At 48.5% G+C, this 20,582-nt stretch overlaps 1 protein-coding gene across 1 annotated transcript in view; it reads right to left on the bottom strand.

The window, feature by feature from the left end:
* LOC109898213 (cingulin-like protein 1) overlaps positions 1 to 20,582 on the bottom strand; it is a gene marked incomplete at its 5' end in the record, with an annotated part of 40,769 nt that overhangs the window by 7,505 nt on the left and 12,682 nt on the right. The window contains 4 exon segments of the mRNA XM_031832980.1: positions 12,930 to 13,019; positions 18,868 to 19,020; positions 19,844 to 20,014; positions 20,337 to 20,489. Of these exon segments, the coding sequence (XP_031688840.1) occupies positions 12,930 to 13,019; positions 18,868 to 19,020; positions 19,844 to 20,014; positions 20,337 to 20,489 (567 nt within the window).

Here is a 20,582-nt window from a genome sequence, read left to right as displayed (position 1 = left end):
GTGAGACAGGACCCAAAGACTGTCTCCTCTACTGCCAGTCAGACAGGATCCAAACACTGTCTCCTCTACTGCCAGTCAGACAGGATCCAAACACTGTCTCCTCTACTGCAAGTCAAACAGGACCCAAACACTGTCTCCTCTACTGCCAGTCAGACAGGATCCAAACACTGTATCCTCTACTGCCAGTCAGACAGGATCCAAACACTGTCTTCTTCCTCTACTGCCAGTCAGACAGGATCCAAACACTGTCTTCTTCCTCTACTGCCAGTCAGACAGGATCCAAACACTGTCTCCTTCCTCTACTGCAAGTCAAACAGGACTCAAAGACTGTCTCCTTCCTCTACTACCAGTCAGACAGGACCCAAAGACTGTCTCCTTCCTCTACTGCCAGTCAGACAGGACCCAAAGACTGTCTCCTTCCTCTACTGCCAGTCAGACAGGACCCAAAGACTGTCTCCTTCCTCTACTGCCAGTGAGAGAGGACCCAAAGACTGTCTCCTCTACTGCCAGTGAGAGAGGACCCAAAGACTGTCTCCTCTACTGCCAGTGAGAGAGGACCCAAAGACTGTCTCCTCTACTGCCAGTGAGAGAGGATCCAAAGACTGTCTCCTTCCTCTACTACCAGTCAGACAGGATCCAAACACTGTCTCCTCTACTGCCAGTCAGACAGGATCCAACGACTGTCTCCTCTACTGCCAGTCAGACAGGATCCAAACACTGTCTCCTCTACTGCCAGTCAGACAGGATCCAAACACTGTCTCCTCTACTGCCAGTCAGACAGGACCCAAAGACTGTCTCCTCTACTGCCAGTCAGACAGGATCCAAACACTGTCTCCTCTACTGCCAGTCAGACAGGATCCAAAGACTGTCTCCTCTACTGCCAGTCAGACAGGATCCAAACACTGTATCCTCTACTGCCAGTCAGACAGGATCCAAACACTGTATCCTCTACTGCCAGTCAGACAGGATCCAAACACTGTATCCTCTACTGCCAGTCAGACAGGATCCAAAGACTGTCTCCTCCCTCTACTGCCAGTCAGACAGGATCCAAAGACTGTCTCCTCCCTCTACTGCCAGTCAGACAGGATCCAAAGACTGTCTCCTCTACTGCCAGTCAGACAGGATCCAAACACTGTCTCCTCTACTGCCAGTCAGACAGGATCCAAACACTGTCTCTTCTACTGCAAGTCAGACAGGACCCAAAGACTGTCTCCTCTACTGCCAGTCAGACAGGATCCAAAGACTGTCTCCTCTACTGCCAGTCAGACAGGATCCAAACACTGTATCCTCTACTGCCAGTCAGACAGGATACAAACACTGTCTCCTCTACTGCCAGTCAGACAGGATCCAAACACTGTATCCTCTACTGCCAGTCAGACAGGACCCAAAGACAGTCTCCTCCCTCTACTGCCAGTCAGACAGGATCCAAAGACAGTCTCCTTCCTCTACTGCCAGTCAGACAGGACCCAAACACTGTATCCTCTACTGCCAGTCAGACAGGACCCAAACACTGTATCCTCTACTGCCAGTCAGACAGGATCCAAACACTGTCTCCTCTACTGCAAGTCAAACAGGACCCCAAAGACTGTCTCCTCTACTGCCAGTGAGACAGGACCCAAAGACTGTCTCCTCTACTGCCAGTGAGACAGGATCCAAAGACTGTCTCCTTCCTCTACTACCAGTCAGACAGGACCCAAAGACTGTCTCCTCTACTGCCAGTCAGACAGGATCCAAAGACTGTCTCCTCCCTCTACTGCCAGTCCAACAGGACCCAAAGACTGTCTCCGACCTCTACTGCCAGTCAAACAGGACCCAAAGACTGTCTCCTCTACTGCCAGTCAAACAGGACCCAAAGACTGGCTCCTCTACTGCCAGTGAGACAGGACCCAAAGACTGTCTCCTCTACTGCCAGTCAGACAGGATCCAAACACTGTCTCCTCTACTGCCAGTCAGACAGGATCCAAACACTGTCTCCTCTACTGCCAGTCAGACAGGATCCAAACACTGTCTCCTCTACTGCCAGTCAGACAGGATCCAAACACTGTCTCCTCTACTGCCAGTCAGACAGGATCCAAACACTGTATCCTCTACTGCAAGTCAAACAGGACCCAAAGACTGTCTCCTCTACTGCCAGTCAGACAGGATCCAAACACTGTATCCTCTACTGCCAGTCAGACAGGATCCAAACACTGTCTCCTCTACTGCCAGTCAGACAGGACCCAAAGACAGTCTCCTCTACTGCCAGTCAGACAGGATCCAAACACTATCCTCTACTGCCAGTCAGACAGGATCCAAACACTGTCTCCTCTACTGCCAGTCAGACAGGATCCAAACACTGTCTCCTCTACTGCAAGTCAAACAGGACCCAAAGACTGTCTCCTCTACTGCCAGTGAGACAGGACCCAAAGACTGTCTCCTTCCTCTACTACCAGTCAGACAGGACCCAAAGACTGTCTCCTCTACTGCCAGTCAGACAGGACCCAAAGACTGTCTCCTCCCTCTACTGCCAGTCAGACAGGACCCAAAGACTGTCTCCTCTACTGCAAGTCAAACTGGACCCAAAGACTGTCTCCTCTACTGCCAGCGAGACAGGACCCAAAGACTGGCTCCTCTACTGCCAGTGAGACAGGACCCAACGACTGTCTCCTCTACTGCCAGTGAGACAGGACCCAACGACTGTCTCCTCTACTGCCAGTGAGACAGGACCCAAAGACTGTCTCCTCTACTGCCAGTGAGAGAGGACCCAAAGACTGTCTCCTCTACTGCCAGTGAGAGAGGACCCAACGACTGTCTCCTCTACTGCCAGTGAGAGAGGACCCAAAGACTGTCTACTCTACTGCCAGTCAAACAGGACCCAAAGACTGGCTCCTCTACTGCCAGTGAGACAGGACCCAAAGACTGTCTCCTCTACTGCCAGTCAGACAGGATCCAAACACTGTCTCCTCTACTGCCAGTCAGACAGGATCCAAACACTGTCTCCTCTACTGCAAGTCAAACAGGACCCAAACACTGTCTCCTCTACTGCCAGTCAGACAGGATCCAAACACTGTATCCTCTACTGCCAGTCAGACAGGATCCAAACACTGTCTTCTTCCTCTACTGCCAGTCAGACAGGATCCAAACACTGTCTTCTTCCTCTACTGCCAGTCAGACAGGATCCAAACACTGTCTCCTTCCTCTACTGCAAGTCAAACAGGACCCAAAGACTGTCTCCTTCCTCTACTACCAGTCAGACAGGACCCAAAGACTGTCTCCTTCCTCTACTGCCAGTCAGACAGGACCCAAAGACTGTCTCCTTCCTCTACTGCCAGTCAGACAGGACCCAAAGACTGTCTCCTTCCTCTACTGCCAGTGAGAGAGGACCCAAAGACTGTCTCCTCTACTGCCAGTGAGAGAGGACCCAAAGACTGTCTCCTCTACTGCCAGTGAGAGAGGACCCAAAGACTGTCTCCTCTACTGCCAGTGAGAGAGGATCCAAAGACTGTCTCCTTCCTCTACTACCAGTCAGACAGGACCCAAAGACTGTCTCCTCTACTGCCAGTCAGACAGGATCCAAAGACTGTCTCCTCCCTCTACTGCCAGTCCAACAGGACCCAAAGACTGTCTCCTTCCTCTACTACCAGTCAGACAGGATCCAAACACTGTCTCCTCTACTGCCAGTCAGACAGGATCCAAACACTGTATCCTCTACTGCAAGTCAAACAGGACCCAAAGACTGTCTCCTCTACTGCCAGTCAGACAGGATCCAAACACTGTATCCTCTACTGCCAGTCAGACAGGATCCAAACACTGTCTCCTCTACTGCCAGTCAGACAGGACCCAAAGACTGTCTCCTCTACTGCCAGTCAGACAGGATCCAAACACTGTCTTCTCTACTGCCAGTCAGACAGGACCCAAAGACTGTCTCCTCTACTGCCAGTGAGACAGGACCCAAAGACTGTCTCCTTCCTCTACTACCAGTCAGACAGGACCCAAAGACTGTCTCCTCTACTGCCAGTCAGACAGGACCCAAAGACTGTCTCCTCCCTCTACTGCCAGTCAGACAGGACCCAAAGACTGTCTCCTCTACTGCCAGTCAGACAGGATCCAACGACTGTCTCCTCTACTGCCAGTCAGACAGGATCCAAACACTGTCTCCTCTACTGCCAGTCAGACAGGATCCAAACACTGTCTCCTCTACTGCCAGTCAGACAGGACCCAAAGACTGTCTCCTCTACTGCCAGTCAGACAGGATCCAAACACTGTCTCCTCTACTGCCAGTCAGACAGGATCCAAATACTGTCTCCTCTACTGCCAGTCAGACAGGATCCAAACACTGTATCCTCTACTGCCAGTCAGACAGGATCCAAACACTGTATCCTCTACTGCCAGTCAGACAGGATCCAAACACTGTATCCTCTACAGCCAGTCAGACAGGATCCAAAGACTGTCTCCTCCCTCTACTGCCAGTCAGACAGGATCCAAAGACTGTCTCCTCCCTCTACTGCCAGTCAGACAGGATCCAAAGACTGTCTCCTCCCTCTACTGCCAGTCCAACAGGACCCAAACACTGTCTCCTCCCGCTACTGCCAGTCAAACAGGACCCAAAGACTGTTTCCTCCCTCTACTGCCAGTCAGACAGGACCCAAACACTGTCTCCTCTACTGCCAGTCAGACAGGATCCAAAGACTGTCTCCTCTACTGCCAGTCAGACAGGATCCAAACACTGTATCCTCTACTGCCAGTCAGACAGGACCCAAAGACTGTCTCCTCTACTGCCAGTCAGACAGGATCCAAACACTGTATCCTCTGCTGCCAGTCAGACAGGACCCAAAGACAGTCTCCTCCCTCTACTGCCAGTCAGACAGGACCCAAAGACAGTCTCCTCCCTCTACTGCCAGTCAGACAGGATCCAAACACTCTCTCCTTCCTCTACTGCCAGTCAGACAGGACCCAAACACTGTATCCTCTACTGCCAGTCAGACAGGATCCAAACACTGTATCCTCTACTGCCAGTCAGACAGGATCCAAACACTGTCTCCTCTACTGCCAGTCAGACAGGATCCAAACACTGTCTCCTCTACTGCAAGTCAAACAGGACCCAAAGACTCTACTGCCAGGAGACTGTCTCGTCCCTCTACTGCCAGTCCAACAGGACCCAAAGACTGTCTCCTCTACTGCCAGTCAAACAGGACCCAAAGACTGGCTCCTCTACTGCCAGTGAGACAGGACCCAAAGACTGTCTCCTCTACTGCCAGTCAGACAGGATCCAAACACTGTCTCCTCTACTGCCAGTCAGACAGGATCCAAACACTGTCTCCTCTACTGCCAGTCAGACAGGATCCAAACACTGTCTCCTCTACTGCAAGTCAAACAGGATCCAAACACTGTATCCTCTACTGCCAGTCAGACAGGACCCAAAGACAGTCTCCTCCCTCTACTGCCAGTCAGACAGGATCCAAACACTGTCTCCTTCCTCTACTGCCAGTCAGACAGGACCCAAACACTGTATCCTCTACTGCCAGTCAGACAGGATCCAAACACTGTATCCTCTACTGCCAGTCAGACAGGATCCAAACACTGTCTCCTCTACTGCAAGTCAAACAGGACCCAAAGACTGTCTCCTCTACTGCCAGTGAGACAGGACCCAAAGACTGTCTCCTCTACTGCCAGTGAGACAGGATCCAAAGACTGTCTCCTCCCTCTACAGCCAGTCCAACAGGACCCAAAGACTGTCTCCTTCCTCTACTACCAGTCAGACAGGACCCAAAGACTGTCTCCTCTACTGCCAGTCAGACAGGATCCAAAGACTGTCTCCTCCCTCTACAGCCAGTCCAACAGGACCCAAAGACTGTCTCCGACCTCTACTGCCAGTCAAACAGGACCCAAAGACTGTCTCCTCTACTGCCAGTCAAACAGGACCCAAAGACTGGCTCCTCTACTGCCAGTGAGACAGGACCCAAAGACTGTCTCCTCTACTGCCAGTCAGACAGGATCCAAACACTGTCTCCTCTACTGCCAGTCAGACAGGATCCAAACACTGTCTCCTCTACTGCCAGTCAGACAGGATCCAAACACTGTCTCCTCTACTGCCAGTCAGACAGGATCCAAACACTGTATCCTCTACTGCAAGTCAAACAGGATCCAAACACTGTCTCCTCTACTGCCAGTCAGACAGGATCCAAACACTGTCTCCTCTACTGCCAGTCAGACAGGACCCAAAGACTGTCTCCTCTACTGCCAGTGAGACAGGACCCAAAGACTGTCTCCTTCCTCTACTACCAGTCAGACAGGACCCAAAGACTGTCTCCTCCCTCTACTGCCAGTCAGACAGGACCCAAAGACTGTCTCCTCTACTGCCAGTCAGACAGGATCCAACGACTGTCTCCTCTACTGCCAGTCAGACAGGATCCAAACACTGTCTCCTCTACTGCCAGTCAGACAGGACCCAAAGACTGTCTCCTCTACTGCCAGTCAGACAGGATCCAAACACTGTCTCCTCTACTGCCAGTCAGACAGGATCCAAATACTGTCTCCTCTACTGCCAGTCAGACAGGATCCAAACACTGTATCCTCTACTGCCAGTCAGACAGGATCCAAACACTGTATCCTCTACTGCCAGTCAGACAGGATCCAAACACTGTATCCTCTACTGCCAGTCAGACAGGATCCAAAGACTGTCTCCTCCCTCTACTGCCAGTCAGACAGGATCCAAAGACTGTCTCCTCCCTCTACTGCCAGTCCAACAGGACCCAAACACTGTCTCCTCCCGCTACTGCCAGTCAAACAGGACCCAAAGACTGTTTCCTCCCTCTACTGCCAGTCAGACAGGACCCAAAGACTGTCTCCTCTACTGCCAGTCAGACAGGATCCAAACACTGTATCCTCTGCTGCCAGTCAGACAGGACCCAAAGACAGTCTCCTCCCTCTACTGCCAGTCAGACAGGACCCAAAGACAGTCTCCTCCCTCTACTGCCAGTCAGACAGGATCCAAACACTCTCTCCTTCCTCTACTGCCAGTCAGACAGGACCCAAACACTGTATCCTCTACTGCCAGTCAGACAGGATCCAAACACTGTATCCTCTACTGCCAGTCAGACAGGATCCAAACACTGTCTCCTCTACTGCCAGTCAGACAGGATCCAAACACTGTCTCCTCTACTGCAAGTCAAACAGGACCCAAAGACTCTACTGCCAGGAGACTGTCTCGTCCCTCTACTGCCAGTCCAACAGGACCCAAAGACTGTCTCCTCTACTGCCAGTCAAACAGGACCCAAAGACTGGCTCCTCTACTGCCAGTGAGACAGGACCCAAAGACTGTCTCCTCTACTGCCAGTCAGACAGGATCCAAACACTGTCTCCTCTACTGCCAGTCAGACAGGATCCAAACACTGTCTCCTCTACTGCCAGTCAGACAGGATCCAAACACTGTCTCCTCTACTGCAAGTCAAACAGGATCCAAACACTGTATCCTCTACTGCCAGTCAGACAGGACCCAAAGACAGTCTCCTCCCTCTACTGCCAGTCAGACAGGATCCAAACACTGTCTCCTTCCTCTACTGCCAGTCAGACAGGACCCAAACACTGTATCCTCTACTGCCAGTCAGACAGGATCCAAACACTGTATCCTCTACTGCCAGTCAGACAGGATCCAAACACTGTCTCCTCTACTGCAAGTCAAACAGGACCCAAAGACTGTCTCCTCTACTGCCAGTGAGACAGGACCCAAAGACTGTCTCCTCTACTGCCAGTGAGACAGGATCCAAAGACTGTCTCCTCCCTCTACAGCCAGTCCAACAGGACCCAAAGACTGTCTCCTTCCTCTACTACCAGTCAGACAGGACCCAAAGACTGTCTCCTCTACTGCCAGTCAGACAGGATCCAAAGACTGTCTCCTCCCTCTACAGCCAGTCCAACAGGACCCAAAGACTGTCTCCGACCTCTACTGCCAGTCAAACAGGACCCAAAGACTGTCTCCTCTACTGCCAGTCAAACAGGACCCAAAGACTGGCTCCTCTACTGCCAGTGAGACAGGACCCAAAGACTGTCTCCTCTACTGCCAGTCAGACAGGATCCAAACACTGTCTCCTCTACTGCCAGTCAGACAGGATCCAAACACTGTCTCCTCTACTGCCAGTCAGACAGGATCCAAACACTGTCTCCTCTACTGCCAGTCAGACAGGATCCAAACACTGTATCCTCTACTGCAAGTCAAACAGGATCCAAACACTGTCTCCTCTACTGCCAGTCAGACAGGATCCAAACACTGTCTCCTCTACTGCCAGTCAGACAGGACCCAAAGACTGTCTCCTCTACTGCCAGTGAGACAGGACCCAAAGACTGTCTCCTTCCTCTACTACCAGTCAGACAGGACCCAAAGACTGTCTCCTCCCTCTACTGCCAGTCAGACAGGACCCAAAGACTGTCTCCTCTACTGCCAGTCAGACAGGATCCAACGACTGTCTCCTCTACTGCCAGTCAGACAGGATCCAAACACTGTCTCCTCTACTGCCAGTCAGACAGGACCCAAAGACTGTCTCCTCTACTGCCAGTCAGACAGGATCCAAACACTGTCTCCTCTACTGCCAGTCAGACAGGATCCAAATACTGTCTCCTCTACTGCCAGTCAGACAGGATCCAAACACTGTATCCTCTACTGCCAGTCAGACAGGATCCAAACACTGTATCCTCTACTGCCAGTCAGACAGGATCCAAACACTGTATCCTCTACTGCCAGTCAGACAGGATCCAAAGACTGTCTCCTCCCTCTACTGCCAGTCAGACAGGATCCAAAGACTGTCTCCTCCCTCTACTGCCAGTCCAACAGGACCCAAACACTGTCTCCTCCCGCTACTGCCAGTCAAACAGGACCCAAAGACTGTTTCCTCCCTCTACTGCCAGTCAGACAGGACCCAAAGACTGTCTCCTCTACTGCCAGTCAGACAGGATCCAAACACTGTCTCTTCTACTGCAAGTCAGACAGGACCCAAAGACTGTCTCCTCTACTGCCAGTCAGACAGGATCCAAACACTGTATCCTCTACTGCCAGTCAGACAGGATACAAACACTGTCTCCTCTACTGCCAGTCAGACAGGATCCAAACACTGTATCCTCTGCTGCCAGTCAGACAGGACCCAAAGACAGTCTCCTCCCTCTACTGCCAGTCAGACAGGACCCAGACAGTCTCCTCCCTCTACTGCCAGTCAGACAGGATCCAAACACTCTCTCCTTCCTCTACTGCCAGTCAGACAGGACCCAAACACTGTATCCTCTACTGCCAGTCAGACAGGATCCAAACACTGTATCCTCTACTGCCAGTCAGACAGGATCCAAACACTGTCTCCTCTACTGCCAGTCAGACAGGATCCAAACACTGTCTCCTCTACTGCAAGTCAAACAGGACCCAAAGACTCTACTGCCAGGAGACTGTCTCGTCCCTCTACTGCCAGTCCAACAGGACCCAAAGACTGTCTCCTCCCTCTACTGCCAGTCAAACAGGACCCAAAGACTGTCTCCTCTACTGCCAGTCAAACAGGACCCAAAGACTGGCTCCTCTACTGCCAGTGAGACAGGACCCAAACACTGTCTCCTCTACTGCCAGTCAGACAGGATCCAAACACTGTCTCCTCTACTGCCAGTCAGACAGGATCCAAACACTGTCTCCTCTACTGCAAGTCAAACAGGACCCAAAGACTGTCTACTCTACTGCCAGTCAGACAGGATCCAAACACTGTATCCTCTACTGCCAGTCAGACAGGATCCAAACACTGTCTCCTCTACTGCCAGTCAGACAGGACCCAAAGACAGTCTCCTCCCTCTACTGCCAGTCAGACAGGATCCAAACACTGTCTCCTTCCTCTACTGCCAGTCAGACAGGACCCAAACACTGTATCCTCTACTGCCAGTCAGACAGGATCCAAACACTGTATCCTCTACTGCCAGTCAGACAGGATCCAAACACTGTCTCCTCTACTGCAAGTCAAACAGGACCCAAAGACTGTCTCCTCTACTGCCAGTGAGACAGGACCCAAAGACTGTCTCCTCTACTGCCAGTGAGACAGGATCCAAAGACTGTCTCCTTCCTCTACTACCAGTCAGACAGGACCCAAAGACTGTCTCCTCTACTGCCAGTCCAACAGGACCCAAAGACTGTCTCCGACCTCTACTGCCAGTCAAACAGGACCCAAAGACTGTCTCCTCTACTGCCAGTCAAACAGGACCCAAAGACTGGCTCCTCTACTGCCAGTGAGACAGGACCCAAAGACTGTCTCCTCTACTGCCAGTCAGACAGGATCCAAACACTGTCTCCTCTACTGCCAGTCAGACAGGATCCAAACACTGTCTCCTCTACTGCCAGTCAGACAGGATCCAAACACTGTCTCCTCTACTGCCAGTCAGACAGGATCCAAACACTGTCTCCTCTACTGCCAGTCAGACAGGATCCAAACACTGTATCCTCTACTGCAAGTCAAACAGGACCCAAAGACTGTCTCCTCTACTGCCAGTCAGACAGGATCCAAACACTGTATCCTCTACTGCCAGTCAGACAGGATCCAAACACTGTCTCCTCTACTGCCAGTCAGACAGGACCCAAAGACAGTCTCCTCTACTGCCAGTCAGACAGGATCCAAACACTATCCTCTACTGCCAGTCAGACAGGACCCAAAGACAGTCTCCTCTACTGCCAGTCAGACAGGATCCAAACACTATCCTCTACTGCCAGTCAGACAGGATCCAAACACTGTCTCCTCTACTGCCAGTCAGACAGGATCCAAACACTGTCTCCTCTACTGCCAGTCAGACAGGATCCAAACACTGTATCCTCTACTGCCAGTCAGACAGGATCCAAACACTGTCTTCTTCCTCTACTGCCAGTCAGACAGGATCCAAACACTGTCTTCTTCCTCTACTGCCAGTCAGACAGGATCCAAACACTGTCTCCTTCCTCTACTGCAAGTCAAACAGGACCCAAAGACTGTCTCCTTCCTCTACTACCAGTCAGACAGGACCCAAAGACTGTCTCCTCTACTGCCAGTCAGACAGGACCCAAAGACTGTCTCCTCCCTCTACTGCCAGTCAGACAGGACCCAAAGACTGTCTCCTCTACTGCAAGTCAAACTGGACCCAAAGACTGTCTCCTCTACTGCCAGTGAGAGAGGACCCAAAGACTGTCTACTCTACTGCCAGTCAAACTGGACCCAAAGACTGGCTCCTCTACTGTCAGTGAGACAGGACCCAAAGACTGTCTCCTCTACTGCCAGTCAGACAGGATCCAAACACTGTCTCCTCTACTGCCAGTCAGACAGGATCCAAACACTGTCTTCTTCCTCTACTGCCAGTCAGACAGGATCCAAACACTGTCTTCTTCCTCTACTGCCAGTCAGACAGGATCCAAACACTGTCTTCTTCCTCTACTGCCAGTCAGACAGGATCCAAACACTGTCTTCTTCCTCTACTGCCAGTCAGACAGGATCCAAACACTGTCTTCTTCCTCTACTGCCAGTCAGACAGGATCCAAACACTGTCTCCTTCCTCTACTGCAAGTCAAACAGGACCCAAAGACTGTCTCCTTCCTCTACTACCAGTCAGACAGGACCCAAAGACTGTCTCCTTCCTCTACTGCCAGTCAGACAGGACCCAAAGACTGTCTCCTTCCTCTACTGCCAGTCAGACAGGACCCAAAGACTGTCTCCTTCCTCTACTGCCAGTGAGAGAGGACCCAAAGACTGTCTCCTCTACTGCCAGTGAGAGAGGACCCAAAGACTGTCTCCTCTACTGCCAGTGAGAGAGGACCCAAAGACTGTCTCCTCTACTGCCAGTGAGAGAGGACCCAAAGACTGTCTCCTCTACTACCAGTGAGAGAGGACCCAAAGACTGTCTCCTCTACTGCCAGTGAGAGAGGACCCAAAGACTGTCTCCTCTACTGCCAGTGAGAGAGGACCCAAAGACTGTCTCCTCTACTGCCAGTGAGAGAGGACCCAAAGACTGTCTCCTCTACTGCCAGTGAGAGAGGACCCAAAGACTGTCTCCTCTACTGCCAGTGAGAGAGGACCCAAAGACTGTCTCCTCTACTGCCAGTGAGAGAGGACCCAAAGACTGTCTCCTCTACTGCCAGTGAGAGAGGACCCAACGACTGTCTCCTCTACTGCCAGTGAGAGAGGACCCAACGACTGTCTCCTCTACTGCCAGTGAGAGAGCACCCAACGACTGTCTCCTCCACTGCCAGTGAGACTGCTCCTCTACTGCCAGTGAGAGAGGACCCAAAGACTGTCTCCTCTACTGCCAGTGAGAGAGGACCCAACGACTGTCTCCTCTACTGCCAGTGAGAGAGGACCCAACGACTGTCTCCTCTACTGCCAGTGAGACAGGACCCAAAGACTGTCTCCTCTACTGCCAGTGAGACAGGACCCAACGACTGTCTCCTCTACTGCCAGTGAGAGAATTCCCTCTCCACCTCACCAGGAAAGGGAGAATGAATGATAGGTGACATCATTGTTCAGAATAGTTAGCTCTTCTTGTCTTTCGGGGAAACCAAAACAGAGTTGTGTCAATTAGTCTGAACCGATCTGCTCCCATGGCCTACTTCACCAGCGCACGCACACACACACACACACACACACACACACACACACACACACACACACACACACACACACACACACACACACACACACACAGCTGTGTCAGCATTTCACAAACATACTGTACACAAACTCAGTAAACCTGAGAGAGAAAAAAAACTGGAAAAAAAAACGGAACTTCCTTAGCAAGCAACTAAACGGCAGAGCAGGAAACGTGAGCATTCAGACCTAAATGTGTTAATGTAAAGTCTGAGTCATCTAGCATGATTCTATGACCCAGTCTACATTGTATGCTTGGCTGTCTGCCATTGGTGGAGGAGGGCCCTGTGTGTGTGTGTGTGTGTGTGTGTTGTGTGTGTGTGTACTGGCCTGTTGTTTCCATTGGTCCACTCTGTCCATCAGGAGATCTGCACTGTTCCTCTCCTCACTCAGATCACGCTCCAGATGGCTCACCTCACCCTGGGAAAAGGATGTGTAATACGTATGTAGTGCTTATGGATGTGGTATTTAAGGGTTATGAATGTCTGGGTCCCGCATTTAAATGACTTCCAGCTTATAAAAGGCTTCATAAGCACTACATAAGTGTTACAAAGCATCTATAACCTTACTTCATGATTTATAAAGGGTTCATAAATGTGGCGTAACTGTGTGACATAATCACCCATGTCAAATGTGACATAAGTTTATAACCCAGTATGTCGAATATGCTATAAACGTATAAAGGGTGGCATGTTGTGCTGAAGGATGGCATACGCTCTAAAGTGATGTCATACGCTCTAAAGTGATGTCATATGCTCTAAAGTGATGTCATACGCTCTAAAGTGATGTCATACCCTCTAAAGGGATGTCATGTTAGTCACATTACACCTAATCTCGTTCCCAGACACTTCCGGCCCAAATGGTCTGGTGGACCAATGCATCAAACTTGCCATTTATTAGATAGGGTTAGGGATCCAGCTCACCTCCTGTCCCCTCCCCCCCCCCCATCATCATGTCACGCCTTGGTCTTAGTATTTTGTGTTTTCTTTCTTTATTTGGTCAGGCCAGGGTGTGACATGGGTTTATTTTGTGGTGTGTTTTTGTACTGGGGTTTTAGCAGGTATTGGGATTATGGTTGAGTAGGGTTGTCTAGCATAGTCTATGGCTGCCTGAGGCGGTTCTCAATCAGAGTCAGGTGATTCTCGTTGCCTCTGATTGGGAACCATATTTAGGTAGCCTGAGTTTCACTGTGTGTTTGTGGGTGATTGTTCCTGTCTTAGTGTGTTTGTATTCACCAGATAGGCTGTATAGGTTTTCACGTTCCGTTTGTTGTTTTGTATTTGTCGTGTTTATTCTTTCATTAAACATGTATCGAACTAACCACGCTGCATTTTGGTCCGACTCTCCTTTGACGGAAGAAAGCCGTAACACATCATTAACAACTAAAACAAAGAAACATAGACATGTTTAAATGATTCATTTGCTTCTATTTGTACATTTAAAAACAACAAATACAAATCCACGAAGTGCAGCAATGTAATGACATTGAACATTACACAGGACTGTGAATAGTGTAGCTTGTCCCTGAGCTGGTGGGCGAATGGTTCTTGCCTATCAGCCTGCTGGAAGTACTGTGGGCTGATTCCAACCTTAAAAATAACAACAAAGTTAGCAGGTCTGTTAGAAAATGTCTTTGTCTCACCATCTGGATAAGGTCTGTGCTGCGCCAGAAACTCAAAAAATGGGGAGATGGGAAACCCCATTCAATTTGTTTTATTATATTCCTCTTTCATTTACAAATCCCATGATGTGGCTATGAGACATGGCTGTATCTAGGCGGATTTGTATTTAGTGGAGCCTGCTAGCCAGCTACATTTCGGTTAGCTACCGATTGCTGTGAAGGTCACCATAATTATTTGAAAGTACAATTGGAGGTAGCTACAGTATGTAATCTAACTCAACACTGAACTACTACAAACTCATTTAAAAATGACAATAAAAGTTCACTTACTTGGTTTTTTTTGCTGTCCAGTGGCAGCACAAGTGAGCGTTTGATTTACAAACTCATCACATGATCAGCGATATAAAAATAAAAAAAGTAATTCCGGAATTTTGGAAATGTTCTAAATAAATCAAAATTGTATTTGTCACGTCCGCCGAATACAACAGGCGAAAGACCTTACCGTGAAACGCTGAATACAAGCCCGTAAACAACAACGCAGTTTTAAGAAAATATTTACTAAATAAACTAAAGTAACAATAAAAATCAACAATAACGTGGCTATGTACAGTCGGTACCGAGTCAATGTGCGGAGGTGCAGGTTAGTCGAGGTAATGGAGGTGATGTGAACATGTAGGTAGGGGTAAAGTGACTACGCATACATCATAAAGAGGGAGTACCCCAAGTAATAATAGAAAAATGTCAATAACCATTCGTGATATATGAAAAATAATTGTCTAAACATGAACAATGATTCATATTTAAGTGACTTTTGAATTAAACGTGTGGTTTTTAAAACATGTACCAAGGTCAAATAAATGGTCCCAATGCAAATCACCGTATACAGAATACATATTGGCTCATAGAACAAGAACTATTCTGGGTTCAGCAGTAAAAGTATTGTAGGTGACACTCAGTAGGGTCTGTAGGATGTATATGTGGTGTCATTTCAGGGGGCTGTGAGTAATACGGAGTGTTGCTGGACTTTTAATCCACACATTCTATTGGAGGCCGAATCACATCGTGTGTCTTACTGTGTGACAGACAATCCGCTAACCAAACACCACTGAATTAAAGGACAATCCGCTAACCAAACACCACTGAATTAAAGGACAATCCGCTAACCAAACACCACTGAATTAAAGGGCAATCCGCTAACCAAACACCACTGAATTAAAGGGCAATCCGCTAACCAAACACCACTGAATTAAAGGACAATCCGCTAACCAAACACCACTGAATTAAAGGACAATCCGCTAACCAAACACCACTGAATTAAAGGGCAATCCGCTAACCAAACACCACTGAATTAAAGGACAATCCGCTAACCAAACACCACTGAATTAAAGGGCAATCCGCTAACCAAACACCACTGAATTAAAGGGCAATCCGCTAACCAAACACCACTGAATTAAAGGGCAATCCGCTAACCAAACACCACTGAATTAAAGGACAATCCGCTAACCAAACACCACTGAATTAAAGGACAATCCGCTAACCAAACACCACTGAATTAAAGGGCAATCCGCTAACCAAACACCACTGAATTAAAGGACAATCCGCTAACCAAACACCACTGAATTAAAGGACAATCCGCTAACCAAACACCACTGAATTAAAGGGCAATCCGCTAACCAAACACCACTGAATTAAAGGGCAATCCGCTAACCAAACACCACTGAATTAAAGGGCAATCCGCTAACCAAACACCACTGAATTAAAGGACAATCCGCTAACCAAACACCACTGAATTAAAGGGCAATCCGCTAACCAAACACCACTGAATTAAAGGACAATCCGCTAACCAAACACCACTGAATTAAAGGGCAATCCGCTAACCAAACACCACTGAATTAAAGGGCAATCCGCTAACCAAACACCACTGAATTAAAGGGCAATCCGCTAACCAAACACCACTGAATTAAAGGACAATCCGCTAACCAAACACCACTGAATTAAAGGACAATCCGCTAACCAAACACCACTGAATTAAAGGGCAATCCGCTAACCAAACACCACTGAATTAAAGGACAATCCGCTAACCAAACACCACTGAATTAAAGGACAATCCGCTAACCAAACACCACTGAATTAAAGGGCAATCCCGCTAACCAAACACCACTGAATTAAAGGGCAACTACACTCAAAAATCTAAGTTTCTTATATTTTTTCTCTCAGTCCTCATATTTTTTTTTTTTAAAGAGTGGGGGGGAAATAGGGAAAACTCCGAAAAAATTTAGGAAATCCAAAACTAAATTTGGGGAAAACAAAAAATATAAATAGATTATAAAAGGCCCTACCAACGTTTTTTGCTGTGTTTGACTGCACTTTAGAGTGTACGTCATCCTGTAGCAAAGCATTGTGGGGGAAGTTGAGGTCAGGTCAAATATTGACTAAGCAGCCAGAAGGGAAAGAGGTTGGTGCCATCCTAGAAATGTTTTAGTGAAATATAATATATAGAATTTAGCAGACGCTTTTATCCAAAAGAGACTTCCAGTCATGCGTGAACACATTTTAACATATGGGTGGTCCCGGGAATCGAACCCAATATCCTGGCGCTGCAGCGCTCTACCAAGATGCATGACAGGGTTATAAATGCTTTGTGAAGCCTCAATTTATGATTTATTAAGCCTTTATTAATTAAGCGGTGCTTATGCCACCCTTAACGAAAGCACAGGTTTATGTCATGTGTGACATAGTGGGTTATGTCACATCATTAAGCCACATTTATGAACCCTTTATAAAGCATGGCATATAGTTATAGATGATTTGTAACACATTTATGTAGTGTTTATGAAGGCTTTATGAAGGCTTTATGTAGTGTTTATGAAGGCTTTATGTAGTGTTTATGTAGTGTTTATGAAGGCTTTATGTAGTGTTTATGAAGGCTTTATGAAGGCCTTATGGAGGCTTTATGAAGGCTTTATGAAGGCTTTATGAAATCTTTATGAACACTTTATGAAGGCTTTATGAAGGCCTTATGGAGGCTTTATGAAATCTTTATGAACACTTTATGAAGGCTTAATGAACACTTTATAAAGGCTTTATGGAGGCTTAATGAACACTTTATGAAGGCTTTATGGAGGCTTAATGAACACTTTATGAAGGCTTTATGGAGGCTTAATGAACACTTTATGAAGGCTTTATGGAGGCTTAATGAACACTTTATGAAGGCTTTATGAAGCTGCACTTCATTATAAAGCAGGACCCCATAGCTTTATAACTATTAAGACATTAGTTATATTTGTACAGACTGGTCCATCAAGTCGGACTGTTCTGTTTACAAGTGAAAACAGGACCTTTGACCTTTCAGTATCAAACAATGGTGAGTCAACAGTGAAGTCAATGTTTTGCCATCAGTTAACAACAATTACATTTGTCAGCGAGGATTAGCCAGCGCTGTGCTTTTCCACTCCATGTCAGTCTACAGGTATAAATAGAGGCAGGTAAACAAGACAAAGGAGACATATCATACAAAAACACACTGGGACGCTCCTAACACAATCTGAAGGGAAGAGAGAAAGAAATGAACAGGGGTCTGTGTCCTACAGTACAGGGGGTCTATGTCCTACAGTGTGTCCTACAGTACAGGGGTCTATGTCCTACAGTATGTCCTACAGTACAGGGGGTCTATGTCCTACAGTACAGGGGGTCTATGTCCAACAGTACAGGGGGTCTATGTCATACAGTACAGGGAGTCTATGTCCAACAGTACAGGGGGTCTATGTCCTACAGTGTGTCCTGCAGCACAGGGGTCTATGTCCTACAGTACAGGGGGTCTATGTCCTGCAGTACAGGGGGTCTATGCCCTGCAATACAGGGGGTCTATGCCCTGCAATACAGGGGGTCTATGTCCTACAGTACAGGGGTCTATGTCCAACAGTACAGGGGTCTATGTCCAACAGTACAGGGGGTCTATGTCCTACAGTACAGGGGGTCTATGTCCAACAGTACAGGGGGTCTATGTCCTACAGTACAGGTGGTCTATGTCCTACAGTACAGGGGGTCTATGTCCTACAGTACAGGGGGTCTATGTCCAACAGTACAGGGGGTCTATGTCCTACAGTATGTCCTACAGTACAGGGGGTCTATGTCCTACAGTACAGGGGGTCTATATCCTACAGTACAGGGGGTCTATGTCCAACAGTACAGGGGGTCTATGTCCAACAGTACAGGGGGTCTATGTCCTACAGTACAGGGGTCTATGTCCAACAGTACAGGGGGTCTATGTCCTACAGTACAGGGGGTCTATGTCCAACAGTACAGGGGGTCTATGTCCAACAGTACAGGGGGTCTATGTCCTACAGTACAGGGGGTCTATGTCCAACAGTACAGGGGGTCTATGTCCAACAGTACAGGGGGTCTATGTCCTACAGTACAGGGGGTCTATTTCCAACAGTGTGTCCTGCAGTACAGGGGTCTATGTCCTACAGTACAGGGGGTCTATGTCCTACAGTACAGGGGGTCTATGTCCAACAGTGTGTGTTTTGAGTTCAGCCTTCAGTCAGTACCTCCATGAGATGGACCTCTCGGGAGTGGTTCTCCTGGGTGTGTGTGTTCCTCTCCAACACACACACACACACACACACACACACACACACACACTACCTCCATGAGTTTGACCTGTCGGGCGTGGTCCTCGTGGGCGTGTGCATTCCTCTCCTCCAGCTCCTCCACCTTCCTCTCCAGCTGTCTGCCTCTCTGCTGGGCCTCCTCCCACTCCCTACGACCCCGCTCCAGACCCTGCTCCAGGGGAAGCAGCTGAACACACACACATCATATTATAAACACACAGAACATATTGAACTCACACACAAAATAATACACACACAGAACATAGGTAGACAACTCTGGTTCAAACCCAGTCAGAGACAGATTCAGGGACATAGTATATCAGACACCATAACGTAACACACACACACAGATCTTAACACATGACATAGAACATCACACACACACACACCATAGCACACACAGAACGTAACACACGACATAGAACACACACACAGAACATAGCACATCACACACACAGAACGTAACACACAACATAGATCACACACACACACGACATAGATCACCACACACACACAGAACATAGCACATCACACACACAGAATTTAACACACAACATAGATCACACACATCACACACATACAGAGAGCATCAACACCAGGTAAAATGTCTTGGATAGCCTTCTTCTCAACATGTTTACAGCAGAAATTTACTTCACAGTCTCCTCTCCTGATAAACCTTTTAGCTCTAGAACCATTCCTCAGCTCCTTATCTCTGACGGGTGAGAGACAGAAAGAGAGACCGAGAGAGCGTGAGAGATTTAGCTCTAGAATCACTCCTCACCTCCTTATCTCTGAAGCGTGAGAGACAGAAAGAGTGACCAAGAGAGAAAGAGGCCGAGAGAGCGTGAGAGAGAGAAAGATTAATTGAATAGAGAGACAGAGCGAGAGAGAGAGAGAGAGAGAGAGAAAGTTTAATTGAATATATAGAGAGAGAGAAAGAGTATAATCAGAGTTAGAATATGATATCCATCCATTGGTGACTCATCAGGGGGAAAAAATGTGTGCCACACCTCTTCCTGCAGTTTTCTGGCAGTCTGTCGGGATTTCTCCAACTCCACTCCCTTTTCCTGCAGCTGTTGTTGGAGCTCAGACAGCGCGGAGTGGCTCTTCTCTCGGACTCCATCAACCTGGAGCTGGAGCTTCTCAGTGGACACCTCACAGCCCTCTACTATAGTACTCATCTTGCGGGGTGGGGGCAGTGAGAGACACAGGGGGGGGGGGGGGGGGAGAAGAAGAGTGAGACAGACTGAACGGTATTAATTTAACATCCTCCCCCCATGACAGATACGGGTTTTAAAGTAAATTCATACAACCCCTATCATTAGTACTGGTGACAACTCTAGGGTAAATGCATGACTATTATAACTATTTAAAAACCCAGCAGCACTGTAGGGTGGTAATCAGTAAAGTGGAGGTCGATAACATCTTCCACTCCTCCGCATAGAAACACAGTGTTCTTCTCAGTGACCTATGACCTAGCCCCTCTCTCTCTCCCTCCCTCACCTCCTTCTGCAGTTCCTCCACAGTGCTGTTCTGCAGTCTCCTCTCCTCGTCCAGATCACTCTTCATCCTCTTCAACTCCTCTGTTCTTCTCGTCTCCTCCTTCAGCCTCTCCTTCATCTCCCTGTGCTGGTGGTTCAGCTGGGTCATCTCACTCTGTGGGCACACACACACACACACACAGAGAATGTACTGTGTGTGGCAGAACTACCACAACAACAGCTCCCACAACAACAACTAACACAACAT

Source organism: Oncorhynchus kisutch, linkage group LG10 (genome assembly GCF_002021735.2).
Source record: "Oncorhynchus kisutch isolate 150728-3 linkage group LG10, Okis_V2, whole genome shotgun sequence".
Classification (NCBI taxonomy): Eukaryota; Metazoa; Chordata; class Actinopteri; order Salmoniformes; family Salmonidae; genus Oncorhynchus; species Oncorhynchus kisutch.
This window is presented reverse-complemented; position numbering and strand designations above follow the sequence as displayed.